General features: G+C 54.4%; 4 protein-coding genes across 4 annotated transcripts; 3 read left to right on the plus strand and 1 right to left on the minus strand.

Annotated features, from left to right (window-relative positions):
* The first annotated feature begins 1 nt into the window (after position 1).
* Positions 2–2063, plus strand: M421DRAFT_361862 (uncharacterized protein). The gene is made up of 3 exons (XM_033589685.1): positions 2–305; positions 372–869; positions 919–2063. Exons 1-3 carry the CDS (start codon positions 189–191, stop codon positions 1780–1782), a joined length of 1479 nt encoding a protein of 492 aa, XP_033451150.1. The 5' UTR covers positions 2–188; the 3' UTR covers positions 1783–2063.
* A 280-nt stretch (positions 2064–2343) lies between these two features.
* M421DRAFT_57339 (mitochondrial carrier) lies at positions 2344–3516 on the plus strand (the record flags this gene model as incomplete). Its single annotated transcript, XM_033595492.1, has 3 exons — positions 2344–2376; positions 2445–2631; positions 2723–3516. The coding sequence occupies 3 exons, from the start codon at positions 2344–2346 to the stop codon at positions 3514–3516; spliced, it is 1014 nt and encodes a 337-aa protein (XP_033451151.1).
* A 1020-nt stretch (positions 3517–4536) lies between these two features.
* On the minus strand, positions 4537–6357 carry M421DRAFT_3175 (multicopper oxidase; the record flags this gene model as incomplete). Its single annotated transcript, XM_033589264.1, has 3 exons — positions 4537–4716; positions 4768–6114; positions 6163–6357. The coding sequence occupies 3 exons, from the start codon at positions 6355–6357 to the stop codon at positions 4537–4539; spliced, it is 1722 nt and encodes a 573-aa protein (XP_033451152.1).
* Positions 6358–8292: 1935 nt separating this feature from the next.
* On the plus strand, positions 8293–9794 carry M421DRAFT_418381 (uncharacterized protein). The gene is made up of 2 exons (XM_033591763.1): positions 8293–8807; positions 8857–9794. The coding sequence occupies exons 1-2, from the start codon at positions 8405–8407 to the stop codon at positions 9666–9668; spliced, it is 1215 nt and encodes a 404-aa protein (XP_033451153.1). The 5' UTR covers positions 8293–8404; the 3' UTR covers positions 9669–9794.
* The last annotated feature ends 2064 nt before the right edge of the window (positions 9795–11858 follow it).

An 11858-nucleotide genomic window follows, 5' to 3' on the forward strand; every position in this document is an offset into this window, starting at 1 on the left:
CATGTCTCTGCGCTGTACAACGCAGGCGCAACCCCGATGCTCCCCCCCCCCGGCTCCCTTTCGGTTTGGGACGCCGAAGCATGCTGCCTCCATTCCTGCCTGCCTGCTTACAACAGCCCTGAGCGGCCACCGCTCTCCTCGTCTCTCTGTCCCCCGCGTCCATCCGCACCGCCTTCTCCACACCCGCCATGTCGTCGCCGTCGCCGATCCCGCCGCCCAACGACCGGCGCAGCTCGCGGGCCTCCTCTGGCGCGGGCCTGGCCAACGGAACCGACGCGCTGTCCGAGCCGTCAGAATTGCGTGTGGTCGGTGGCCCTCCCAGCAGTCCCTCGCCTTTGGCGCTCCGCGCATCCAACTCACCATCGTCGAAGCGTCGCAAGAGCAAATGCCTCAAAGTGCCCCCCGAACTGTCTGCGCTCGAGTACACGACGGACCCTGACAGCAACCTCGTGTGTCTGATCTGCCACGCCCCCTTCGACAAGCCGGTCCAGCTGCCCTGCGAGCACTACTTCTGCCGCGAATGCCTCCAACACGCCTGGGCCCCGCAGTCCGCTCCCTGCAAGACATGTCCGACGTGCCGCCGCGTGGTGGAGAGCGAGAACGACACTCGCGCCGTGCCCAAGATCATCGAGACCATGCTCGACGAGCTGGTAGTCAAGTGCCCAAACACAAAGACTGGCTGTACGTGGGTCGACCACCGGGTCAACGTACACGATCACGTCATGCTGTACTGCGAGTACACGCCCATTGAATGCTCTGCAGCTGACTGCAGGTTACACACGACCCAGAAGGACTTTCACAAGGGCTGCCTGCACTACAGTGTCAGCTGCGAGGACTGCCATGCATCGCTCATGAAGAAGGATCTTGAGGTGAGCTGTATACTCCAGACGCGTCTAGCCCCTGCTCAACAAGCATTAGGAACACCAGCGAAATTTGTGTCCCAACAGGACCACTTCGTGCGCCCTTTGTGACGCCGTTCTGCTCCGTCTCGACCTCAAGACCCACATCAACAACGTGTGTCCGAAACATGTCATTTCCTGCCAGGGTGCAATCGTCGGCTGCAAGTTCCGATCTGAGCGCGCCGACGTGACACGGCATGAGATGGCATGCGCAATGGCAACAATGGCGCCCCACTTCCGGGAACAGCAAGCTCGTCTTGAGAGGCACGAAGCCCGTATGGAGCCGTTGGTCAGGAAGGTTGGCATTCTGGAGGATGGCCTTGGCAACATCACCAACATGCTGTATCCGGCCAACGCCAACGATGCGTCGTTTCCCGTTGCCGATCATCTGGATCCCAACGACGCAGCGGCTGAATTCCGCCTGCCCCCAGCTTCGTTCCAACACGGAGCTCAGAGCAACGACAATCGCTCAAGCGAGCCGCCTTTTGACTCGCAGGTCCACCATCTGCTCACACTGCACGAGAACCTGCGTGAGGAGGTATCTCGAATGTCCACTTCTTTGACCGAGGTCGAAGGCCGTGCCAACATGATGATTATCAACGAGAGCCAGCGCAACAAGGACGAGATGTTGCATACGAATGCTGCCATCAACAACATGCGCATGCAGTTGCATTGGCTGATGAGCGCAACCATCCAGCAACGAACCACCACTACGTCGTCGTCGCCGTCGTCGACAACGTCCAGACCCTCTGCAGGCACAAGCGCGGGCACTACAGACCGTAGCACGACGCAAGGGCCTAGCTCCAGGCCGGGTCCCAGCGGAGTGTTACCTGCGCCATACCGGAGGCTGAGCGACACAAACCGGCAAGACACGAAGCTTTGAACTGGTTCGCCCTCAGGACCATGCACGCTCGGGTAGCACAGTATGATTTACGAAAAGTGTTTTCATCGGCGTTAGTATACGGCAGGACTCGTCTGTCATCTTCTCAAGGGAGTTCATGACACAGGCATAGATGTAGATACCCTTTATCTCGCGCAATGGTTGTTAGATGGAGCAAGGTACGCGACACGATCGCAGAGCGAAAGGTGCTTCACCAGTCGAAGTATATATACCCCCGTAGCTCAATACCAGAACAATACCTTTATTGACTTTGGAGTCAGCAGATTAGCCAACGAGGTCAGCAGATTAGACAGCGAGGCCAGCAGAGTAGACAAGGCCAGCAGAGTAGACGGGGCCAGCAGAGTAGACGAGGCCAGCAGAGTAGACAACGATCGTCGCCGGAAGAGCTGTAAAGGATGCGCTCACGGGTAGGTAATCGACTAGCCTATCGGAGGCTGATCAACTACGTCACCGATTCGTCGCGTTCCAGCTCGCGTCAACAAGTTGATCGACCACATGCATAATTTGATTAGACCTCCACACCTTATATCGTTCATTTCCTAGATGTCTGGTAATACTAATAGCGATATTCTCATTGTAGGTCGCACTCGAATTCTGTTTTGGAAATTTGTGCTCTCAGATTTCCGTCTAATGAATGAGTTCAGGCTGGCGCAATTGCAGCCTTCACCGTAGATCTGCTTGTATACCCCCTCGACACCCTCAAGACACGATTCCAATCGCCAGACTATGCACGACTATACACGAACCAGGCGACGGGGAAGCCCAATCCTGCGCTGTTCCGGGGCATGTACCAGGGCATTGGCAGCGTGATCATTGCAACATTACCATCTTGTACGAGCACCCCCACCCAAAGCCAAAAAGAGCAGGGAACATCTACACATGACGACGGCGATTGGCTTCCTGCGCGACTAACGCCCAGCAGCAGGAGCCTTCTTCACGACCTACGAACGGACAAAAACCCTCTTCGCAGACCTCAACTCAACGACATCGCACCCTGATGGTTTACTCCCCACGCCCGTCATCCACGCAGCCGCCTCCTCTCTCGCCGAGCTGGTATCCTGCGCCATCCTAACCCCCGCAGAAGTCATCAAGCAGAACGCGCAAATGGTCTCCTCGGACCGCTCGAGCACAAACGCAACCATCCAGACGCTGCGCAGATTCCAATCAAACCCGCTGGCGCTATGGCGCGGCTACGCCTCCCTCGCAGGCCGCAATCTGCCCTTCACTGCCATGCAGTTCCCCATGTTTGAGCGCTTGAAGATGCGCATCAGGGCGTATAGGGATGAGAAGGGACTCACGAGGGGGACTATTGTCGAGAGCGGGATCATCACCGCGGTTAGTGCGGGGTCGGCTGGGGCTGTCGCGGCGGTTATCACGACGCCCGTGGATGTGCTCAAGACGAGGATCATGCTGAGTGCTGCCGAGGGAGAGGGAGCGTCGAGCAAGAGTGGGAAGGGTGCTGCGAATGTGAAGAATGCGCTGGTCGATGCGCTGGGCGAGAGCGTCAGGAAGAGTAGGAGCGGTCACAAGGGAACGTGGCAGATTACGCAGGAGATTGTGCGGGAGCAGGGGTATAAGGGGCTTTGGAGGGGTGGTGCGTTGAGAGCTGTTTGGACGTTTGTTGGCGCGGGGTTGTATCTCGGTGCGTATGAGAGCGGGAGAGTGTATCTGGCGGCGAGGAGAGGGGAGCATGTCGATGAGGCGGATCTCATGTGAGCCCACGGGAAGCCTGGCTATTGAAAGCTTACCATGCACCGTCGACTAGCACATGCACCTCTGCACAGAAGGAGTTCATCTTGGAGAAGGAGTTCATCTTGGAAAGGCTCTCCTGACGACTTCTTCGCGGGGATGCCGCAATACCGTTCGCTATCTTGTGGTCCATGGAGCTCAAAAATTCGCCTCCCAGGCTCTGACGACGGCCTTCGAAGCTCACTGTCATTGGGCAAGTGTGGTTATAACGATGGCGGTGGGGTGGTGTATGATTTCAACATGGCTTTCAGCGCGGCCAAAAGCAGCTATTACATGTACCATCTTCCGCAGGTGATGCAGTGTACTGTAGTGCCACTTTAGGAATGACATAGCACAATACCATGCATTTCTCGCACGTAGAAAGCCTTGGGCCCAGGAAAAACGTACAAGCAGTAAGAATGGCACGGGCGGAGTCTTTGCATGTCGATGTATTTGCAAATTTCTTCACTTCTTCATTTCTCGTGTCGCTTGAAGTCCCAATCGCCGCTGGGAACGCCACAGATGAATGCCTGGGCAGCAAAAGATGATTGACGATGCAGGGTGCTGCTCTACGAAGACACGGTTCAATCACAGCCTTGATATTATATCTCAGCACGGAGCCGTCAGGATTGATGGTTGTAGGTCAGAACAGGTCCAAGCTGATTTAGCCGTGGTATTTCTCCATCTCCTCTTGCGTGGTCTTGGCTGTACGAACGTGTCTCTGCAGCGTCACTGTTCACCAAGAAGATCAATACGATGTCAGCCACAAGGATGGGCATCAGGAATGTAGATGGTAGAAAGAAGTATGTATGTTGCTCCTACCGAGAGGGGTATTAGTAAGAGCTACTCACATGTTGTCGCGGTATATACTGAATAGTTCACAGAGTGAAGGATGTCCTTTGCTCCGACACATGTGCTGAAGGAAAACTGGGAACAAGGGCTCCAGCCGTAAAGCAACGGATCGCGAAACCCCAGAGTCCGAGAGAATACAGAGAGAGCAGCGACACTCTAGATCCCAGAGTCGGTCATGTTGTACGGGTGGTTCCCGGGGAACCAGTACCCGTCCCACTCATCGCAGCCCTGCTTGAAATCCGATGTGCTCCCAATCGCCCCGACGATCTCACCCTTGCGCTCCAGGAACTGCAAGGCAAGACCCTGACTGGCGTGCCAGGCGATGTGGCAGTGCATCTGGATTTGTGTTAGTAAAGCGCTCTTCTGGTGTACGTGTTCAGCACTTACCACCCAAGTCCCCGGGTTGTCCGCAGGGAAGGCGATTACCAGATACCCGCTCACAGGCATCGTTGTAGTGTCGCGACGCAGGGGGTTGTTCAGATTGAGACTGCTGACCGAGCCGTCCCACTGGCCCGCGCCCTCGCCGATGACGTAAAAGTCGTGACCGTGGAGATGAATAGGGTGCGGCAGCTGGAAGGCATCCGTCGACTCGATGTACCAGATGTACCAGTCGCTGGTTGGCATCTCACGGATATTGGCGTTCGGGTAGAAGTCGCTCCTGCCCGCAAGCGCCGTCTCGAGAGTTGGGTTGTTCCAGTCAACGACCAGAGATGTGCCGTCTAGGAGCCAGCGCACGACGTTGCCGTTCTGCAGCTTGAGGTCGATCTTGCCGGCGGTGCCTACTGCAGACGAGGGTACGGTGTTGGGGACGAAGGGAACGAGGCTGAAGCGGTCTTCGTCGACGCAGGTTGTTCGGAGCGCGACACCGGTGGTGGTGGGATTATTGCTGGATGCACCGGTATACGAGAGAATGGCACCTAGCTGGATGCCGGTGCCGAGGATGGAGTTTCCTCCGCAGGCAGTCCCGTAGCCGATGCGGAACCAGTAGTTGTCTACAGTCTGGTTGGCCTCGATCATCACATCGTAGCGTTGGCCGATGGCGAGGGTTAGCTGGGATGCGATATATGGCTTGATTGGGACGAAGTCAGCGGTCATCACTGTAAAGGGGTGACTATCGAGGGAGACGCTGAAGGTGCTGTCCACGGAGGTGTTGATAATCCTGATGCGGTACTTCTTCCCCTTGGTGACGGTCATCTTGGCGTAATTGCCGCCATTCGCGCTGACGTGAGTACCGTTGACAAGGATATTGTCGGGAAGCGGCGGACCTCTTTGTGAGTGCTGGGCAACTTCGTTGATTGTGAAGGCCTCGGTGTAGTAGTAATCTGTGATAGGAAGGACACCGAGATCCTCGTCGTAGTTGACTGAGGCCGGCCCATCGATGATCATCGTTCCAAGGACGCCGTCACCGTACTGTGCAGACCAGTGAGAGTGATACCACGTCGTCCCAAACTGCGTGGCCCTGAACCTGTACTGGCGGGACTTTCCGGGAGCAATGGGGCATTCTGTGATGCCGGGGACGCCGTCGTGCTGACAGCTGTTGAGTTGACGGATACCGTGCCAGTGAATTCCTGTGCCGTTGTCTTGCATGCTGTTCTTGACATTGACGACGATTGTGTCACCCCACTTTGCTCGAATAGTTGGGCCAGGGTATTGACCATTGATCAACTGGAACATTCGGCTTCCAGGTGATCCATCTAAGTGTGGTCTTGTTGTGTTCGTGACTTCCAGGTTGTACTACCAAATGTGAGCATGTGTACACGCGGTGAAGTCTGATGGATTTACAGTGACGGTTGTGCCTGCCGGAGGGGTCTTCGCATCGAAGTCTGTGGCGATACTGTAGCCATCACTCCAACATTGGCGTGTTCGAGCCGTGTTTGTGCAAGCACCGTCCTGCCTCTCGATAAGAGAGGCCGGAATAGCACTAGCGAGAGCGAGTGAGCCAGCTGACAGCCAGTAGGCGAACGATTGGAACAACATGGCGTCGTTGAGAGAGCTCGAGCAGATAGCTAGAGAATGAATATTGCTTCTGTATCGAATATCTTGACCAAGTTAAATGAGAACCTTGGTCGAATTGCTGAGTAGTGTACGAGTAAGGTCGAGGCCTCATTTATACCAGAAGATATTCTCGCTGAGCTGCCAGAGTGGTCGTGGCGAGATCTGACGGGCGCTAACCTCATTTACCTGGCGTGGTATGTTCAGGAGAATGTAGCATCCGCACAGCTACGCCAATCTTCGATGGCTTTGCCACGCCATCTGGGCGAGAAGAAGGCGTAGGGTACGGGCCGCGGAGCCAAGGCTGACAGTGAATGGCCTGACGTACGAAGATGGAGCAATAACTCGAATTACAAACAGCAAGACTGTCTCAAATTTCGCGGTCCATCTGTTTCGAGGCCAACTGCCGAGTAGCATAACATTTGATAGGCCAGATGAGATACCACGGGTCTGGACAGCATGGGTACGAGAATGCCGGCAGCTGTGACAACATCGGCGCTAGACGCTCGAAGCCAGCAAAGTATCGACACAGGGCACCAAGTTACCACTTCTGGGGATAATGCTAAGCAAGGTCCCGACCATCATGGGTAGCTTGGCCTGGTCAAGCTCAAGCAGCATCCGGAAGAATCCTCGCCTGACCCCGAGTAGTGGGTCTGCTGCAATCTCGCGTCAGACCATGCATGATCTATTGAATAATTGTCGTGAGAAACTCCATTGCGAAGAACTTTTCGAGATCATTTGATACGGGCAGGCTAGCGGCAGCGCCACTTCGCTTCTTCTCTGCGACGGCATGCAGAATCAGAGTGGAGGGCGTCTGGAATCTGTAAATATATGCACTAACATCAACGACGTGAGCAGGGATGAAAGCGTGCGGTTACAACAAGCTATGGGCCTTACAGCTTTGGAGATCTGATTGGGAGGCTCTCGCGAAGCGCTGGAAAGCTGGTGAGATGATAGACTAGGGTATGTCGGTGTTCGCCGCCAAGAAAGTACGAAGTAGTAACACTAAAGTTGTTCATAAAGTTTCTCCTTGGCCGCGGGTACCTGGTGGAGGGCCCACAACAAGGCTGACACGCCAGCCAGGGCCGTTCATTCCGTTGCTTACTTGGAGTTCTCTAAGCTGATTGACCATGTTCCTTGACACTAGCACCCCAGTTCTGTAAGGCTCAGCTGGCAGGGATTCCGGCGCCCGCATGACTGGGATTATTTTGTAACCCATGAACGTGGTGACTTGCTTTCGGGTCCTGCTGTGTAGCCGAACCTTGAAGACCCTGAAAAGAGTGATTAATAGACGCTAGCAATGGTTCGACTGACGAAACTCAAGTTTGATTAGGAATGTCGAATGCAAGAGCATTGAAGATTGCAAGTCTAGCTACGGTGCTATGAGTAAGGCGAGATCAATGGCGAGTCTTGGCGCGACAGAGGCCGGCATTTCGCAATGCTTGTCATACCATGAAAGCGTCGTGCTGTCCGGGTGAGATCGGCTGCGAGGCCATGCAGGTGGTTGTGGAGTTGGTGACGTCTAAAAAAGGACGGAGGAGTTGCACTCGCGCTAATCGTGCACGGGCTGTTCCCGCCCTCAATTGGAACAGGGTTCCGAGGAGAGGAGCCACTAGGTCGCATTCACCATGCTTGCTCCACCCGCAGACCTTTGACCTTACCAGACTCTGACTACGCAGAGACGGCAGCTATCTGGATGAGATGCACTTGCAGGCGGGCGGTACTGCCTATGAGCTGACCGTGGGTCACATCGGCGAATACCCATCCGCACTGCGCCCGCAGCGGCTCATGTATCGATTCCACCTGATCGCTAGGCAAGACACTTGCGGATGACTGTTTGCAGTTCACAGACCGTCTGAACAAGATTCTGCTCGGTCAAGATTCGTATCCAACACGCGGGTCATAAAACAAGGCAGTGGAGACATTCTCTAGCTTGTCCACTTGGTAAGGTACAAAAGATGACACTGCCCGCGCTCACTGAACCGAGTACAAACTGTCGATCTTCAATCACTCTTTGACTATCCAGCTCGCCATGTCTTTCTCTCGCCTTTATTTCCTGACAGCCTTTGCTGCTCTGCTCTCACTGGCCAAGTCAGACAACGACGATGGCACAGTATTCGACCCCGATTCCATCTGCTACTCTTACGGAGTTGACTTTGTAGATGAGGGCCACTACTTCATCAATTCTCAGTCTACTGAGCAATTCTCTGCTGTCAGCACGTTCCAGGGGTGCAATACGGGCGAAGCAGATATCCTGCTGGTCGACCCCAACAATACCGAGTATCTTTGTGATGACATTCCCACAACGCCAGACAACACGAAGCAGCTGTCCACATGCCCAATCCAAAAGAGCCAGATGTCTTCAGGCCACTGGATCTTGCTGATTCTGGGTAACAATGGTGAATATCCAGCTCAACCTTTCGCATGGCAGCGTGGTATGTATCGTCCGTCCAACCCAACCGCCTTCCAAGCTAATAATATCAGATCTTTACCTTACCATCGGTACACAAGTAACGAGCACATACACGCCAACAATTACCGCTACATTCTCCGTCATCTCAATCATCACAAAGACACAGACCACAACGTCTATACTCGTGACTCAGGTCGGCCCCTTCACAACCTCCACCATCCCCAGCGCCACAGCCAAGAAAACCAAGACGATCACACCCAAAGTTGTCACGACCACCTCCACAAAGACTTTAACCAAGACGTCATTGACAGCGACTCGAGTGTTCAGTACTACCACCCAGACAGCGACAGCGACTTGCAAATTGCCTGGCCAACCGCTACCCGATAAGCCATGTCGCTACACCCCAACTCGTCTTCACCCTGCTGCCTTGGCTACACCCACCACAATCTCCAAGCAGCGCTACATGCGCCGTACCGACCGACCTGTCGATTATGAATGGGCACGCGCCCGCATTGAGGCAGCCAAGCAGAGGCGCAATGAGAAGGCAAGAGGTCTTCAGCGCCGTGCCCCCGATTCCGCGACCACAACCATCACAGCCGCGACTCCTATCACTATGACCACTACTGTTACCGCTGAGGCGACCACTACTATCGAAACTGTTCTTATCACTTCGACCAGCACGTCTGAGCTACCACCTGCCACTGTTTACTTTGGAGTGTATACGTCTACAACCACCTTGCCGACACCTACACAGACCTATCTCAGGCTCGGCTGGGCTACTACTACGAGTACAATCACATGGGGAGCCACGTTCACGCGGTACACGACCGTCACTCCATCAGCTTCAGCCTCTGCTTGCAAGCAGGCTGGTGGCCACTTCTGAGCGGACATTCCTTCATTGATTGCTTCCTGACTTAGCGTTTGTTCTCTCGATCTATACCACAGGATTGCTTCTCATAGACACGTAGCACGTATTTACAACTAATTCCAACAACTCATCAGCTCCGCATCTGTATCCCAACTGTGCATCTGTCAAAATGTCACAAATATTTGAGCTCTATCGCGGTGTCATGGTGGTTCCGTTGCTCTGACATCAATACACCAAATCGCATGCACAAGGATGGCTTCATGTACATACGTCTGCTATGCAGAGACAGCGCTGTGGCGCAGGGCTCCGCAGGCTGCATGCGTCCGGCCTGACCCCTGCCGATACCCCTGTCGATATCCCTGTCGATACCCATGTTATGCTTAGTCTCACTCGCTTACTTAGCCGCAGCGAGCGGGGAAGCTCGCTGTTTAGATAGGATACGTTCTCTAGGCCACCGCGGCAGGAAAGAACACGAGGCTTCTGTTACACAGTTGGTAGCGTGGCGCTCCGCTGCAGGATCGCGGGACGAGGACGATAACTCAATCAAGCCGGCGCGAATTTGATTGCTACAGGGTATGGGTCTCCTCAATCGATGTCCGATGCTTCAGCTAGCGCTAGTACAACAGCAACGACGTCGAGATCAACGTATCCCCAACGGAGGCCGTGCCGCTGTGAGCACCCCCGTTGTTCAGGTCCACCTCCTGGATGACAGGTACTGTGGTGCTCGGAAGAATTACGAGCGGCGTCAGGGACGATTACATCGCCTGGCACAGTCAGCGCGGTACTTCTTGCCTTTCGGTGTGGATAATGAGATTGACTGAACTAGGACAGAATTGATTTCCCGCATCCTGAACCCAACAATCCATAGTCTGTATGTGTCTGAATCCATACATATTTCACGTGGAAAACTCCAGGCTTTCGCTACCGACTTCTAGAAGTTCGGACGCATCCTTGTCTTTGCACAGTGCTTACCGCACCCCCTTCACGTCTGCTTATTATCCGCTAAAGCCTAAGGCATGCAATCACCTGTCAAGGCAGGATGCATCATCAGTACATCCAGTAAGGCTACAGTCAGGCCTCGAAGGCGCAGTGGGAAACCCAGTTTTGTTGTTCGCGTTTGTGGATTTTATCGGATGCGGAGCGTTTACCCGACAACATCAACACGAGGGGTCAACTCAAGCTTTCTCATCTTTCCCATCACTGGTCGTCAACGCTATGGTATTCGTGCAAGCGCTACGAGGCTGACCATGTGACGATGCTTCGAAGTCACTGCGAGCTACTCCGAACTGTAGTTCTTTGCTGCTGCCGCACGGCGCGCTCACCGACACCGCACAATATTGAACGCGTACGCTCGATATACTCGCAGAGCGTTTTGGGAAGTCGCATACGTTTCCCACCAACAGCATGCAGACGTCGGGAGATAGCTGCTTTGCACAGCGACAGCCTTGTCCGCTTATCGCAGTCTCGCAGCATCGCGCAGCATTTTGCGAAGCTGACTTCTGGCGCATACCACGTCAGCGGACGGTTTGCAGCGTCCAGGCCCACGATGGTTCGGTCTTCCAGCAAATAGGATTAGGCGAACATCCTGCCCTGCAACACACAGCACCACTAAGTGTAAATTATCTTAACCCTGCCAAGTATCCACCACAGGTCGTCGGTTGAGAAGGCGGCCTTGCCAACAACTCCGCACGAACGAGGACAATGTAAACGATTTACGAAGTACAGCCCACTCATCAGCAGCATGTGAGCCTTGGCATCGTACGTCACTGAGTCGTCACGGGAAGTGATTCAACAATGCTTGAGCTATTGATAGTTGGCCTTGCTACCAGCATAAGCGATCGCCTGTGGAGCCAAGGTTGCCCCAAAAGGCTTCAGTGGATTAACTTTACCAACAACATGGGGAAAACTCCAAATGACATGCAACCAGCTTCAGCTAACGTACAAGTCTGACGGTGAGACTGCAAGGGTCGTCTAGCACAGTGCATACATCGGTTTCCTGGTCAGGACGGCCCCTGTCAGACGGCACTTGACAAGGCGTATACAGCAGTAGCAGCGAAGTGCTCGCCCTCATGCACACGCGACAGCTGTCTCCACCATTGCCTTGCCTCTGTTCCGGACGCAGTGATCAATCGGGATATGTCCACCCCCAGCCTCATTGGTCAGGCGGACTGTAGAGAGCTAAATCAAAGTACCACTCCACAAAAA

The sequence above is a fragment of the Didymella exigua genome (genome assembly GCF_010094145.1).
Source record: "Didymella exigua CBS 183.55 unplaced genomic scaffold M421scaffold_7, whole genome shotgun sequence".
In the NCBI taxonomy this organism is placed as follows: domain Eukaryota; kingdom Fungi; phylum Ascomycota; class Dothideomycetes; order Pleosporales; family Didymellaceae; genus Didymella; species Didymella exigua.